The sequence below is a fragment of the Scyliorhinus canicula genome, chromosome 1 (genome assembly GCF_902713615.1).
Source record: "Scyliorhinus canicula chromosome 1, sScyCan1.1, whole genome shotgun sequence".
In the NCBI taxonomy this organism is placed as follows: domain Eukaryota; kingdom Metazoa; phylum Chordata; class Chondrichthyes; order Carcharhiniformes; family Scyliorhinidae; genus Scyliorhinus; species Scyliorhinus canicula.
Window position 1 is genome coordinate 130,089,161 of NC_052146.1, and position 17,272 is coordinate 130,106,432.

The 17,272-nt window shown below is 41.2% G+C and overlaps 1 protein-coding gene across 1 annotated transcript in view; it reads left to right on the forward strand.

Moving 5' to 3' along the window:
* Nucleotides 1-4,740, forward strand: part of LOC119967462 (claspin) — a 75,761-nt gene extending 71,021 nt beyond the window's left edge. The window contains exon 26 of the mRNA XM_038800030.1: nucleotides 4,491-4,740. Within this exon, the coding sequence (XP_038655958.1) occupies nucleotides 4,491-4,607 (117 nt within the window). The 3' untranslated portion in view covers nucleotides 4,608-4,740. The remainder of the gene's footprint in view (nucleotides 1-4,490) is intronic.
* Nucleotides 4,741-17,272: the final 12,532 nt, after the last annotated feature.

A 17,272-nucleotide genomic window follows, 5' to 3' on the forward strand; every position in this document is an offset into this window, starting at 1 on the left:
ATATTTCATGACCCCTTTTAGCCCTCTTTATTGCGCATTTGAGATTTATCCTACTTTCCCGATATTCCTCCAAAGCTTCATCAATTTTAAGTCGCCTAGATCTTATGTATGCTTCCTTTTTAATCTTAGCTAGTCTCACAATTCCACCCGTCATCCATGGTTCCCTAATCTTGCCAGCTCTATCTCTCATTTTCACAGGGACATATCTGTCCTGCACTCTAATCAACCTTTCCTTAAAAGACTCCCTCATTTCAAATGTGGATTTGCCCTTAAACAGCTGCTCCCAATCCACATTCCCTAGCTCCTGCCGAATTTTGTTATACTTGGCCTTTCCCCAATTTAGCACTCTTCCTTTAGGACCACTTTCGTCTTTGTCCATGAGTATTCTAAAACTTATGGAATTGTGATCGCTCTTCCCATAGTAATCACCGACTGAAACTTCAACCACCTGGCCGGGATCATTCCACAATACCAGGTCCAGTATGGCCCCTTCCTGAATTAGACTATTTACATACTGCTCTTTAAAAAAACTCTCCTGAATGCTCCTTACAAATTCTGTTCCATCTACGCCTCCAACACTACATGAGTCCCATTCAATGTTGGGGAAATTAAAATCTCCCATCACGACTACCCGATTGCTCCTACATTTTTCTATAATCTGTCTACGTATTTGTACCTCTACTTCACACTCGCGTTTGGGAGGCCTGTAGTAAAGTCCCAACAATGTTACTGCACCCTTCCTATTTGTTAGCTCTACCCATATTGCCTCAGTGCTTAAATCCTCCATAGTGCCCTCCTTAATCACAGCTGTGATATCATCTCTGACCAGTAATGCAACTCCTCCACCCCTTTTACCTTTCTCTCTATCCCTCCTGAAGCATCTATACCCTGGGATATGTAGTTGCCAATCTTGCCCTTCCCTCAACCAAGTCTCAGTAATACCAATAACATCATATTCCCAGGTACTAATCCAAGCCCTAAGTTCATCTACCTTACCTGCTACACTTCTTGCATTAAAACAAATGCACCTCAGACCACCTGTCCCTTTGCGTTCATCATCTCTTCCCTGTCTACTCTTCCCGTTAGTCACAATGAGCTAATTATCTAGTACCTTACTGGCTTTAGTTGCTGCCTCTTTACTGACCTCTAACTTCCTAATCTGGCTCTCATCCCCCTGCCACATTAGTTTAAAACCTCCCCAACAGTGTTAGCAAAAGCACCCCCGAGGACATTGGTTCCAGTCCTGCCCAGGTGTAGACCAGCCGATTTGTAATGGTCCCACTGCCCCCAGAACCGGTTCCAATGACCCAGAAATCTGAACCCCTCCCTCCTCTCAAGCCACGTATTCATTCTGACTATTATTGAATTTCTACTGTCTCATGGCACTGGTAGCAATCCTGAGATTACTACCTTTTGAGGTCCTACTTTTTAACTTATCTCCTAACTCCCTAAATTCTGATTGTGGGACCTCATCCAGTTTTTTACCTATATCGTTGGTGCCTATATGCACCACGACAACTGGCTGTTCACTTTCCCCCTTCAGTATGTCCTGCAGACGATCGGAGACATCCCTGACCCGTGCACCCGGGAGGCAACACACCATTCCGGAGTCTCGTTTTCGACCACAGAAACGCCTGTCCTCTCCCTTTGCGATTGAATCCTCTATGACTGTAGCCCTGCCAGTCTTTTTCCCACCCTTCTGTGCAGCAGAGCCAGCCATAGTGCCATAAGCCTGGCAACTACTGCTTTCCCTTGGTGAGTCATCTCCCCCAACAGTATACAAAACGGTATACCTGTTTTGGAGGAGATGACTGCAGGGGACACTTGCACTGCCTTCCTGCTCTTTCTCTGCCTTTTGGTCACCCATTCCCTGTCTCCCTCACCAATCCTAATCTGCGATGTGACCAACTCACTGAACGTGCTATCAACAACCTCCTCAGCATCGCGGATGCTCCAAAGTGAGTCCATCCGCAGCTCCAGAGTCGTCATGCGGTCTAACAGGAGCCGCAGCTGGAGACACGTCCCGCACATGAAGTGGTCAGGGGCATCGGCCGCGTCCCCAAACTCCCACATTGAGCACGAGGAGCATAACATGGGTCTGGGATCTCCTGCCATTTTACACTTTACCTTAACTGATTACAAATATAATATCAAAAAATGAATAAGTGAAAGGAATAAAGATTTTACTTACCAATCACAATACTTACCAACACACGAAGAGTTAAATTTCTCCCAGCTACTGATAATTGGAGCACTTTCCTTACCAGCCAATCAGGTCACTGCTTTGCTGTGATGCCACTTTTCAAATTTATCCCCAAAGACCCTGTGGCCGCTGTTTAAGCAGCAAAGCAGCTAGTTTAAATACTCACCGCTCGACTCTGTAGCTCCGCCCACTCCAACAGCTGAAGTCCCGCCAAAAAGATTCAAATCCGCGAAGCAGCTAGTTTAAATACTCACCGCTCGACTCTGTAGCTCCGCCCACTCCAACAGCTGAATTCCCGCCAAAAAGATTCAAATCCGCGAAGCAGCTAGTTTAAATACTCAGCGCTTGACTCTGTAGCTGCGCCCATTCCAACAGCTGAATTCCCGCTGAAAGTCCTTTCCACAGTCACTGCCCAGTAATAGTACAACAGATTCGGAATGCCCAACCCCAAGACTGCCACCCCCTCTGAAGTACAGTCTTCCTAATCCTAGCTACCATACTGCATGGACAAATGAGGAAACCAACCTATCCACACCCTTAAAAAAAAAAACCGATTTTAGGCAAAATGACCGTCGAGCACAGAAATACAAATGAAAACCCTGGCGAAATATTCCTCATTGACTGCACCTGACTTGCCAACAACAGGGGAAGACTATCCCAATTTAGTAGATCTGCCTTAATCCAACCTACGAGACTAATAAAGTTCAATTTGCGAAGCAGTGTTCCATTGTTCTACCTTGTTTTTTTCGTTAATGGGATGTAGGCATCGCTGGCTAAGCCATCATTCATTGCTCATCACTAATTGGCCTTGAGAAGGTGGAGGTGAGGAGTCTTTTAGGCCTATTGCAGTCCTGTTATGCTGTTTGGGAGGGGGTTCCAGTGTTTTGACCCAGTGACAGTGATATATTTCCGAGTCAGGATGGTGAGCAACTAAGACGGGAACTTCGAGATGTTAGTATTCCTCGGTGTCCTTGTCGTTCAGATAGTCACAATCATGGGTTTGGAAGATGCTATCTAAGGAGCCCTGGTGAGTTTATGATGTGCAACTTGTAGATGGTACACACTCCTATCACTATGTATTGATGGTGGAGGGAATGAATGTTTCTGGAGTGGGTGCCAGTTAAGTGGGCTTCTTGTGTTTGTTGGAGCTGTACTCGGGCAAGTGGAGAGTATTCCATCACAATCCTGACTTTGCCTTGTAGATAGTAGATCGGCTTTGGGGAGTCAGGTGAGTTACAGCAGGCTTAAAGGGGCAATGGTTGGATTCTCTCTAGTTGGAAACGGTAATTTCCTGGCACTTGTGTGGCACAAATGTTACTTATGTTACAAATGTCAGCCCAAGCCTGTTTGGCCATGTCTTGCTGCATTTGGACATGGTACTGCTTCAGTATCTGAGGAGTTGTGAATTGTGCTGAACATTGTGCAGTCATCAGTGAACACCTCTGCCACTGACCTTAGGATGGAAGGAAGGTAATTGTTGAAGCAGCTGAAGATGGTTGGCTCTATAATATATCCTGCGGAACTCCTGCAGTGATCTCCTGGGGCTGAGAAGATTGACCTCCAATAAGCGCAACCATCTTTATGCCAGATTTGACTCCAGCCAGTGGAGAGTTTTCTCCCCGATACCTATTGACTTCACTGGGGCTTCCTGATGCTGTACTCTGTCAAGTGGCAAGGGTAGTCGCTGTCACCTCACTTCTGGAGTTCAGCTCTTTTGTCCATGTTTGAAACAAGGCTGTAATGAGGTCTGGAGCGGATTAGCCCTGGTGAAACCCCAACTGAGTGTCCGTGAGCAGTTTATTGCAAAACAAGTGCCACATGATGGCACTGTTGATGACCCCGTCTATCACTTTACTGATGATGGGGAGTAAACTGATAGGGTGATAATTGGCCTGTAATTTGTCCTGCTTTGTGTGCACAGGACATGCCCGGACAATTTTCCTCATTGCAGGGTAGATGCTAGGAACAGCTTGGCCGGACAATTTTCCTCATTGCAGGGTAGATGCTAGGAACAGCTTGGCTTGGGATGTGGCAAGTTCTGAAGCACAAGCCTTCAATGTTATTGCCAGAATATTGTTAGGGCCCATAGCCTTTGCAGAACTGGCTGAAATCTGAGATGCTGGGGACCTCCAGAAGAGGCCATGGTAGATCATCCACTTGGCACTTCTTGCTGAAGGTTATTGCAAATGCTTCAGCCTTATCTGAAGATGACTGTTTTTGCTGAAGCCGCTGATAATGTGTGGAAGTATATCATCAACAGAACTAATTAATCCACTTTATTTTGCAGACAAAAAGAAAGGCAGCTGTTACTCCAACCACTTCATTAGCAAAGCGACCACGGACTGAGAAAACACCAACAAATAGCACCCAAAACAGAAGTATATTCCGATATCTAGAGAAATGATTATTGTAATTATAATGTAGCTTCCACTTGTATTCGGCTTGTGTGATTGTAAATTAGCTGTGTTGTAAATGTATATGATATAAATGCTCTTTTAGATTGTTTTATCCAAGAAATAAATTACACATTTTTATAATTGTCTGGATTTTTTTACATTTTCACTGTTTTAAAAATGTTTGGATGTTTGATGTCGGGGTTAAAAATATCTAATGTGCTGTGTGTATTGATTCCAATTGCATCAAATTATCATCCAAGTGGAAACGTAATATTCAAATTTGAAAAAGGAGCAGTAAACAAGACTAACATCTACAGAGAACAAACACTTATGATCATTGCACGTATTTCTGTTTGTGTGATAAAGACCATTTGAAGAATCCAGTAGAGTTTGAAGAAATGGGCATACTTCAATCTATAGCAGTCCCTTAAACGGCTAACTAAATCAGTGACAAAAAAATGTCCGGAGAATAAACCGATTTTCAGATAAAAGCAAATTACTGCAAATGCTGGAATCTGAAGCAAAATCAGAAAATGCTAGACAATCTCAGCAGATATGACTGAATCTGTGGAGAGAGAACAGAGCTAATGTTTTGAGTATGGATGACTGTCAAAGCTAGAGAGATTTTAGGAGTTCTTCATTTGGAATTTACAGAAACAAGTGTATCGGAGTTGTGATACTGCACCAGATTGAAAAGTAGCTGCATGGAATCTACAACATAAAAATGGACTATTTGTCCCAACTGATGTTTCGATGCTACAAATTTGTCCTTTTATTTTCTTCTCAAGGGATAACAATCCCAAGATGCTCATTTTTTCCTAATAATAGAAAGCTCTCTATTCTGGTGTCGCTTTTGTTGCACTTTCTCTAGTCCTTTAATATTCTTTCTGCAGTTTGCAGCTGGACCTACACGGCCTAACCAAGATTCTATTCAAATTTCTCTCCCTGTTTTGTATTTCATTCCTCTTGACCATGTCCAGTTGCATTGCAACTCTGTTCTCAGAACTGTGTTCCTCTACTCCCATTTAATTGTAATTTCCAACGAACAAATGGCCTCGTTAATCATCGTACCAAAATGAACCAGCTGCATTGAATAAGCCATTTATTCACTCACACTCATGCAGAGATGCCAATATATGGATTAAGCTGCTTGAATCATAGAAAGTAAAAGGCGCTCCAGCTCATTGTGCTGTGCCAGCTCTTTAAAAGTGCTCCTCAATTTGTTCTACTCCCCTGCCCCTTTCCAATAATTCTGTGAATTTTTCCTCATTAAGTATCATCCATTTTTAAAAAATGAAAGTTATTACTGAAACTCATTCCAGCACCCTCTCTGGCATTGCATTCCAAATCACAACTTTTCTGGAAAAATATGGTCCTGATTCTTCTGAATGTCACTTTCTATACATGTCTCCTGGTTGCTGACTCGCCTCTGGACACAAAGTAAATGAAAAACTGAACTGCATATGCTTTTAAACACCTTTAGTAAATCTCCCCTCCACCCTCCAAGGCTTTGGCAGTTTCCCATAAAGTGTGGTGTCCAGAATTGACCACAATACACCAGCTGGGACGCTGGTTTATAAAACTTTAGTCTAACTTCCTTGCTTTTGTATTCTATGACTGCTTATTTAGCCACTGTTTTATGCTTTTTTAACTCTGCTCTCAACCTATCCTGGTGCTTTTAAAGGTTACTTGTAAAGTCCTTGTATTGGCTCACGAGAGATCCGGGATACTGGTCCAAAGGTAAAAGAACAGCAATATATTTCCAACTTGGGAAGGTATGTCATTTGGAAGTGACAGAATTGCTGCTCTTGTGATAAACTAAATTTAAGCATGAAATCAGAAAGGACCATTATTTCCATGAAATCCATTCCTTTTACAGATTATGTATAAAACCATAGCCACCTTCATGTACTTTTCAATATACCTATCTCTCCTGTGATGACAGATTAAACTTACACAAAGGTGAAGCAAAATCCAACCTGCAGCTTCCATTATTTAATCCAACAATTTAATTTTAACAATGCACTGATAGCGCAATAACATTTGACTATCTGCAAAGATTGTATGCTTGCAACTCACAATTCTATTAAAATCGACTGGAAGATTTAATCTTTAAATCAGTAGGTGCCCAGGCATCAATTGCTACGTTCCACCCTTTGCATCTTTCTCTAGAACTGCATCCTTTATCATTGTCAAATATTTTAATATATTCGTAAAATTTATCAGATTACTAGCCTTTCCCAACTCAATATTCTAGGACCGCTTGCAAGGCCTGAGTATTAAGCCAGCCTTTACATGGGATTCCTCCCTCATTAGCTTAGTAAACAGCAGACGCACAACCTGGTTAAGATGGCTTTATTAACCCAAGCTTGATTTCGTGTACAGGAGAGATGGACCTGGATAATATCAAGATTGATCTGCTGAACACTGGCAAAAAAACATCAATTATATGATTTCCAAAAATCAATAGCCCACCCCAGTTGGACTTGATCCAATCCCTGTCATGTTCAAACTATCCAATAAAGTTGTGACAAACCCATGATTTACTCCCATCCTGTCTCCTGTTGTTTACCAAGGTGCTGTGTCCATTTTAAGTTTTTCCTCAATCGCAATTTGATCCTGTCCACCCATTGTCCAGCTCGGGACAGGATGTCAGAACTGGCATCCTCTTTACTCCATGGATTGTTTCAGAGGATATTGGGGCCACTGATAAAACTTGTTTACTAAGTCCACTATGTAATCTGCTGACCACACATCGTGTGTCTCAAAAACATGGGCAAATTAGTTAGCTTAAATCCCATCATGCATTGTGGCCACTGCTTGAAGCCAGAGCATACATGATTATCACTGCTATGTCCTAAAATACAGGTTTAATCATTAATAATGATTACTGGGTATACTTTCTATAATTAATCTCAATCCTAACTTATGTAGAACTACTTTAGTGGCATCCTAGCTATTCAGTTTTAAGAGGTCTCATCGCTGGACATCCTTTTCAAATATTCCAATAAGTTATGGTATGATATTTACACTATTTCAGTTCTTTATGATCACAATCTCTTACAACAGAACTACCTACTCATTGTTTTTTAAAATCTTTTTATTGCCATTTCTCACATTTATGTATACATTACAGTTTTCTTGCCCGCTCTAACTTACTTTATTTACCTACTCATTGTTAATTTTGGTTATTTATGAAATCTAATATCTGCATGTTACATAGCAATTCTTGGAATTTGATTGAACCTAATAAAGAGGCCCATCAATTGATTAACATTATGAAAGGATGTGATTGCCCCTATAAGGAAAAGCAACAAGACTGTGTAAATTTTAATTAAAACCCACAAATCCTATCAGACTTTATACAATTGAAGTCTGACCATGCTAGAGTCCTGCTTACAACTCTAACATGGTCACAATGTGGGTGTCTCAGTTTTTATTTTTCAAGAAGTTACAAAGATGGAAATTTTTGCACATTCTAAATCTGAAGTATCATAAATTCACAAGTGTGGTAATTTGCCCCTGCCATCTCTTAGAGTTTTGTAGCATCTGTTAACGTTGAAATTTTGCCTCATAAAGTCCGGAACCTTAGATATATCATGGGGAAGTGCACAAGCCTGTTGCTCTCTTGTTTAAGCTTCTTATAGAGCACGTGCAGTGATTTCTGTAGAGGGGATTGTTAGAAAAATAAGAAATGGAAGATTGAGTTTACTTCGGAAAATGGAATCCACTGGTACAAAATGCAACTGGGTACACACATTGTAGAAAGTTGAGAGGTAGATGGAGATTGATTCTGCAACTTGGGTACATTCGGAGAATAATTTAATTTCTGGTGAATTGTGGGTGTCGGAACAAAATGATATTGGCAAAACAAATGTTTGAAACAAAGTTTAACTCGCTAGTTACCAACTAGCCACGATTGGAGTCAAACGGGTTGGGGCTCTCTTTCTTCACCACCCATTGGAGAAACTGCCTGCAAGTTTCCTTCTTTGTAAATACATTTAGAGTGCCCAATTCTTTTTTTCCCCAATTAAGGGCAATTTAGTGTGGCTAATTCACCTAGCCTGCACATCTTTGGGTTGTGGGGGTGATATGGAGAGAATGTGCAAACTCCACACAGACAGTGACCCAGAGCCGGGATCAAACCCACGTCCTCCGCTGTGAGGCAGCAGTACTAACTACTGTGCCACCCCTGTCTGCAAGTTTCCTGATGCCTGGATGATATGTGTAGTTGTAAGAATATTGGGGAAAATGAGGTTACATGTGGATCCAGATGCAATAAGGGAGATGGATCTGTGACAAATGGTCTTTTAATACGACCAGAGCTATTGTAAAATAGAATGAGGTGTCAGGACAATTACGTTTTAAACAAATACCATAATTTCCTTGTACGTAACCGTGTTCAGACCACATTTAAAATAGTGCCCAATTTTACCCCCCCCTCAAGTAGTGGCAGATATCGAGGCCCTTGAAAAGTTTAGAGGGCCACAAGGTTGACATCTTGCCTAAGGGTCCATGGTTATCAGGACGAGTTTAGAGAGCTGGGATTTTTTAACTTTGAAAAGTGTACACTTAATTTCTAGACATGGAAGGAAGGGTTGGGGAGTTGGGGGCTATGCCGAAGCTACAAAGTGATGCAACTAAATTGGATGCAGTGACTATAATTGTGCTGACAGCCAGTAACATTCCGGAAAAATGTTGAGAGGTCGAAAGCAATAGGTAGGCAGACAATACAATGTTTTATTTTTATTAAGATAAGCACCCAAGGAAATATAGTGAAGAACAATGTTTGCTAAAAGCTGATTTCTAAAGAGATATTTTAGTATATTGCATTCAGAAGTGGTCGGAATGTGTCACTCTCTTGTTTATGGTACTGGCTGTCTCAACAGGGAGCTAAACTGAAAATGTTAAATGTTCCCTTAAGTAAAGTTTTATAACGTGAACTAAGCCGTTGGCTCTTTAACACTAGAGGGAGTCCTTGCAGTGCAGTGTTCCAGCTGCTGAGCAGGTTGCACTTCACCAGATTATGTGAAGATAAATATTCCTGCTAAATTACAACCAAAAATTAAATGGCATCCATCTTAAATATCTCAAAGTAAATTGTCGCTTTGCATTATATTGGACTAAAATACAGCAATTTGTATCAATTACATTTTTCCTCATTAAACAAAATGTCAGGTTATTTTCTGTGTGCAGTCAGGCTGGAGAAAATTATTCCTGCTGTGATGGAATTGAGTGTGGAAGTATGCTAATGGAAATAGTAAAAAGGTGGTTATTAATGCGCTTAATGGGCTGAACTATGTCATCACATATACCTGCTGCTTGTTAGCAAGAAGATGCATTAAACTGAATTTAACTCTGTTTCGAATGCTGAGCACATCATTAAATCAAGGCAGATTAGTACAAATCGTTAATCTCGCTCTGTGTACGCAATACTGATAATAGGTAATGCCCACTTGCTGTGTATGTTTAACGGGTGAATATTGCTAATGTTGCTCTTACACTGGCCCAGATTTTCAGCTTTGTTTTTAATATGGCACATTGTGATGTAAAATATACAGTTTTAATCTGCATTTGAGTCCATACAACATATTGAGACTTCATTTTTCATCTATTCGTGGTAATGGGAAGGAAGGAGATTTTTATCCAAATGTCATTAATGTGAGAAAAAATAATCTTACTGTAAGTTTGCATAATTTATTCAGCCACAGATGTTGCACAAATCTGTACATGTAGTTCATTGCTCTACTGACACCCAAATCCTGCATCACTGCCTCTTAACGATTCCAGAGTTTCTATCTCCATTTTATTTGACCGCGTCATTCCATGTATTAATGACTAAATGCTTTTGAGGTGTTAATCCAGTTCCTGCCTTTTATTTTATTGGATCTGTGTTCTCCTTGTCCTGCAGTTTTGCATTAACTTAAAATAGTGCTCCTGGTTTATCTTCCATACGCCTCCGATTTCTCTTTTTTTAAATTTAGAGTACGCTATTCATTTTTTCCAATTGCGGGGCAATTTTAGCATGGTCAATCCACCCAGCCTGCACATCTTTGGGTTGTGGGGCCAACCCTCGCAAACACTGGGAGAATGTGCACAGTGAAACTCCACGCAGACAGTGACCCAGAGCCGGGATCGAACTGGGACCTCGCCGCCGTGAGGCAGCAGTGCTACTCACTGCGCCACCGTGCTGCCCCTCCTCAGATCCCTCCTGCTTGCCGTCTTTAAAAGCAGAAAAGTTTTGCGTTTTTCTGGCTGATCTTCAGAAGTCAGTAATGTGGCACGAGTAATCAACCTTGTGGTCCTTTTGCAAACAGCTTCCGAAGTCTGGATAATTCCCTTGTGCTTTCATGACCCCAGAACTGAATACTGGGCTCGATGTGCTTGATGGAAAAATGTGCAGTTTTAGCACGATGGCCTCAGACTTGTACTCACTGATTTGGCAAAACAGTTCGACATTCTGTTAGCTATATTGATTGCTTCCTCTTGAAATGTATTAAACATGCTAAATGCTGGCTATACCATCACTGTGAAATCTCGTGACAGCCTCTTCCCCCAGCTGGTTCAACACTCATTGAATTAAGAGTATGTCTCATTCTTTTCATTATTGTAATACATTTAACTTTTCTATATTAAATTACATCCGCTGTAGTTTTGAATAGATAATCTTTCTGCAACTCCCCATAGCCCTGCCATCAGCTTTGTATCAGCTGTGAAATTTACTTCTGAATCCAAGCTGCTAATGTTGATTAGGAACAGTACAGACTCGTAACAATCCCTGGGATATTCCACTTCGTTCATGTCTTTAACCTGACTCTAGATATTGATGGTTAATACTATGTTAAATGCATGAAACAATATTTAATGTAAACTATTAAGGTAGTCTAGGAAAATGACACCATTGTACTGGCCATGAGAAGGATGAGACGGTGGAGGTGCTAATAAATTGAAAAGGGGTTCTAATACTCATAGACAAAAAAGGGAAATTAAACAACCTTAACTCACATTTAAGATTTATTCTGAATCTGTTTTATGAGGAGATACTGGATTTTTCAACATTGAAACAAGGCGAGTGAGAGGTGACATTCAAGCATTATGGAAGATACTAAACGCAGCAAAAAAGATTATCTGAAATTCTACCTCAAGTAAAATGTTGGGAAGTAGAAATAGGTAATATAGCTATATATCAAGAGGTCTTCACGCAGAGAGTAATCAACATTTGGAATGAACCCCAGGTGGAACGTCTGATGGTGAAAGCTAAAATGCCCACTGAGTGGTCTTCCTCACACCTAAGAAGATGGCAGCAGAAAATGGGATGAGGGGATATGGGCTGTGAGAGTTATGTAGAAATGGTTGAATAGTCATGTCTCTGATAGAGACTGTAAACAGGGACAAGGCCATAAGGAAGGAAACGGCTGAGTGGATGATCACAAATATGGGTAGAAGAGTTAAGGGAATAGAAAAAGGGAGTGAATTCGGAGGCAAGAAGATGGAGATTCGAACCATCAAGAATACAGATCACTTAGTGTGGAAGGTAAGGGAGGAAAAATGAAATATCAAGAAACTCAGGTTGAGGCTTGGAGGATGGTGATATAAAACAAATATTTCAAATGAGGAGCTAGCTGAGACAGAAGGGAGGAGATAGGACTAGAGGAGTAGGGTGGGCAGCATGGTAGCACAGTGGTTAACACTTGCTTCACAGTTCCAGGGTCCCAGGTTCGATTCCCGACTTGGGTCACTGTCTGTGTGGAGTCTGCACGGTCTCCCCGTGTCTGCATGGGTTTGCTTCGGTTTCCTCCCACAAATCCCGAAAGCCGTGCTGTTAGTAAGTTGGACATTCTGAGTTCTTCCTCTGTACGCCGGAATGTGTCGACGAGGGGATTTTCACAGTAGCTTCATTACAGTGTTAATAATGTAAGCCTACTGTGACAATAAAGATTATTATTATGAATTAAAGAGAACAAGGTGTGACTTCATGAGCTTGGCCATGTTTTCATTTTGGTGGTTTGGCTGAACATGTAGTTGAAAGTATGCCCAGACGAGGAGAGTTTGTTAAGAGACAGGGCGTCACCACTTTTGATCCTGGTTTTGGCTCAAAACCTTGATGTCAAGACTCATTCACAAAAAGACCATGGATGGCATGGGAGGGAATAGTTGAAGGTCGAGTATTGTCGTCTGGAGCAAGTCAGGTGACTCATTAAATTGTCAAGTAGCTTCTTAGTTTCAATTTCTTTACACCCAGTTCCAATTGATTGGTTTCCAATACCTTTTCCCAGTTACAAATGCAAGTAATCTGCCACTATGCATTTGTCAATTCATATTTTAATAGATCAAACAAATCAAATGTGTGCCCGAAAATGACTAACCATTCATACTTTCCTTTTGGGAGGTCAGTTGGTCCATTTGGTTGGATGGTTGGTTCAGTGCAGAGCAATGGCAACAGCATGGGTTCATTTTCCAAACCGCCCGAGGTTGCCATGAAGGCCCTACCTTCTCAAGCTTGTCCCTTGCCTGAGGCATGCTAACCGTCAAATTAAACCAGCAACCAATTAAATCAGCTCTCTCACAAAGGAGAGAGTAGCATCTGGTCCTCTGGTACTATGGCGACTTTCACTTCTTTTCCCTCCTTCATACAGATCAGACACAATAATCAACTTTAACTGATAGCACTTCCTTTCATATTCCCATTTATTGATATTGTTATACAATTATCATTGCACTTGAAGATAGTTATCCATTTGTCCGGTTGGTATTTTTAGGTTCTGCTCATAGCTTAATAGCTATTGTAGTTTCAGAACAGAGTTTCCTTGGTAGAAACATTACAATCATTACATGCTTTAATACTTGCATTGACGATCTTATTTTATTTGTGAATTTTCAGCATTTACAGTATGGCAGACCTTTACTAAATGATGAAACCAAAGCAGAACATTAGGATATATGTACTACCCCCAGAGATATGGTTGCTTTCCTTCCCTGTGATTGTTAATTACCACCTCCCCAAGATAAATTTCATTATTGGTTAAAATCTTGACCAATCCTTGAAATGCTATTCTGGTGTGATCCACACAGTTGCTTCAACTGGTGTAGTGAGTACTTCATCCTTTCTCTGTATAGATACCTACTGTCGCATTTTCTCTTCACAGTCTACTCAGTGCATGTTCCATATTGTGGGACATCACCCCATCCCCAATCAGTACATTCAGTTTTTAACGGGGATTTTATGAATATGATTCTTTCCTTTATGAGTGAATATCGTTCACCTACTAAATCGACTGCAGCTTTACCAGAGACAGGTCAGTCAATTCATGCAGACAATTCAGTATATAGGATCCCTACAGTGCAGAAGGAGGCCATTTGGCTCATCGAGTCTGCACCGACCCTCCGAACGAGTACCCTGTCCAGGCCCACACCCTGCAAACCCGTAACCTCACCTACGTTTTGGACACTAAGGGCCAATTTAGCATAGCCAATCCACCAAACCTGCACAGCTTTGGACTGTGAGTGGAAACCGGAGCACCCGGAGGAAACCCATGCAGACACAGGGAGAACGTGCAGATTCAGCACCGACAGTTACCTGAGGCTGGAATTGAACCCAGGTCCTTGGCATTGTGAGGCAGCAGTGCTAACCACTGTTCGTCCCATTTATTCTCAGGTATTGCAACACATGTAAAGCATTGCTTCTTAAATAGTCTGCAACATTACGTATGATGCAGTGTATCTTCTTTAAGATCTGCAGGAATGTGTTTGATATCTTGTCTGTGCCTTCTACCGATTGCAAGGAAGAGACGAAGAGCTCTCTCAGTGAAAGATTATGGGAGTGAACCTGCATCCTATCACTCATCATGATGGCTTCACTAATTTATTCTATCTTGTGACCATATCCAGTCAGCTAAGTGTTGCGCTGTTTCTTAGGTACAACAATTTCAATAAGTCAAAAAGCAACTTGAATTTGAAACAGTAATCTACGATCCACATCCATCTGTAGTTTGGTTATCCCATACTTAGATTAGTCAGTGAATTACCTTGATCTTTTAAGTTTATCCTTTTTAATTATTTTGCAATCTTTCTAAGAAGCTCTATTTCTTTTAATATTGTTCCTCCTGAGTACACCTCATTCTGTATCCATTCTCTTAGCTTCAGTATCTGTTTATTGTCATTTTTAGTTTTGATTCAACCTTCTTTGTTTTTTTCTGAGCAATGTCACAGCCTGCAGAATAAATCCAGATGAGAAATTGGGGATTATAATAAGAGTGCTCCACTCCAAACACAAATAAATTTAGAACAGACTTCAAAGTACTGAACAGACTGATGGGGCAAATTATAAAATAGGTGTCGGAACCAAAGAAAACAGTTTTTGCCATTGATTTTTGGTATTGTCGGGATAATTATATTTTTAAAGATCAGAGATTAGGTTTCTGAGAAACCGCCATGTTAGCCGCAGGGCCTGGGACCCGGTGAAATAAGAGTTATTAAATGTGACTGAAGGTTGTATTGCAGTTCAATCTGTGTACTCTATCTCTCAGCTCAAGTCCAGGAAAAACTGCAAGTAGCATCTGCACATTTTTACAGCAGTAGCATCCCAAAGCCCAGGGCAAGGTCCCTGCAATCTGCAGCACTCCATCTTAACTCCAATTACCACGTTTAATCTGGGGCCAACAATCAGTTAGGGTCTGAGGGGTGCCCGAGGGGAGGAGCTGTGATTGCACAGACTGATTTGAAGGGATGCGGCGCTTAATAACATAGTCAGGACAATAAAAAATTAGAGAACTGCTCAGCCAAGAGTTTCCACATATTTAAGGCATTCTGGTCTTCAATGGAAAAAGCAGCAGTTGCCAAAATCATATTCCGTGTTGCAAAATGCAAGGCAAATGAAGCAGAAAGAAGAATTGGAACTGTCATGATTATGTACAGTAATCCCTCGGAACATGCCAGACAACTAACTTCCAGACCCTGATGTGGTGTTATCACTGATTACATCGATCCTCCTGTGACCTCATGACTCCAGAAACTTTGGTAGTATTTTGACCATCTTGTTCGATCTGGTGGAAAGGATCATTAACACTCACGTGTATTGTGATATGTAACTTTTACGGGAGCTTTTTCACATTGCATGTCTTTTTTTAATGATTCCTCACACTACCTTAAGTCGTGGAAATTATTCTGGATTAGTTTTTCACAGAAGGAAAGTCAGGAGGTAATTGCAAAGACCAAAGGTGATTGATTATCCAGGCGGACACTTCAGTTCAGTCCTCAGGCCTATTTCACCTGTGCCAGCTCTTCATAATTCAGTAAAGGCCAAGGAGTGAGAAGGAATCTTCAGTACTACAGTGTCACAGATACTATAGAAAAAGATGTCCATTCAGCCCAGTTTGTCCATCTAAATATAGCCAAGCTCCCACTACCGCTACTGGCCCCCACCTTTCACATTACCCTTCTAACAAACACCCAATCTCACCCAAAGGTGAAAGAACTACATATAAATAGTAACCAGCTGTTCAATCAAATCAAATCAAGTTGTTGTTCAGCCTCCACGCTAGTTAGCCGTCCTCATTCTCTGTGTCATTTCGGCTCTTCATTCAACCACCCATCAAACTGATTACAAAAAGGGTGACATGGCCTCTGATTCATTGACCCTGTGTAAAAAAAAGATCCTTCTACTCCCTATTCTATATCCCTACATATAATCTCACCCATTGTAGTAACCCCCTCAACTACTAGAAACAGTCCGCTTCGATCTATACCATTCTATTCAATCATTATTTTATATAGCTCTCTCAAAATGGTAAAGCAGTGGTTAGCACTGTCGTTTCACAGCACCAGGGTCACAGGTTCGATTCCTGGCTTGGAGTCATTGTCTGTGCGGAGTCTGCACATTCTCTCTGTGTCTGCGTGGGTTTCCTCCGCGTGCTCCGGTTTTCTCCCACAAGTCCCGAAAGACGTGCTGTTAGGTAATTTAAACATTCTGAATTCTCCCTCTGTGTACCTGAACAGGTGCCGGAATGTGGCGACTAGGGGATTTTCACAGTAACTTCATTGCAGTGTTAATGTAAGCCTACTTGGGACAATAAAGATTATTATTACAAATCACCAACTGATCTTTTCTGTATCCCGAATTAAAAGACTTGATTTTTCACAGTTTTCTTCATATTTGTATTTAATCGTATCAGGCAGGATCCTAGTGAATCTGTGCTGCACCTTCAATATTCAATATTCAATAGGGGCTGGTTTAGCACAGTGGGCTAAACAGTTGGCTTGTAATGCAGAACAAGTCTAGCAGCGCGGGTTCATTCCCGTACCGGCCTCCCTGAACAGGCGCCAGAATGTGGCGACTAAGGGCTTTTCACAGTAACTTCATTGAAGCCTACTTGTGACAATAAGCTATTATTATATTATTATGTTGCTCCAACATTCTTTCCACAGTGTAGCATGCAAAACTGCACACAGTACTCAAACTATAGCCTCGGTCTTTATGTTGATTTGACTGCCACTGTTACATTCTGTACATCTTAACACTGAATTCCATTAGCATTTTTGTGATCTTGTTCATTTGAGGTTCAGCATTTAATGTCTGAACCCGTACATTCCTCTGCTCTGCCACATTACACCTTCTCCAAAGTCAAAAGTATAAAATGTTACATTTTTAGCCACGGCCTACGTTACATGTCACAAC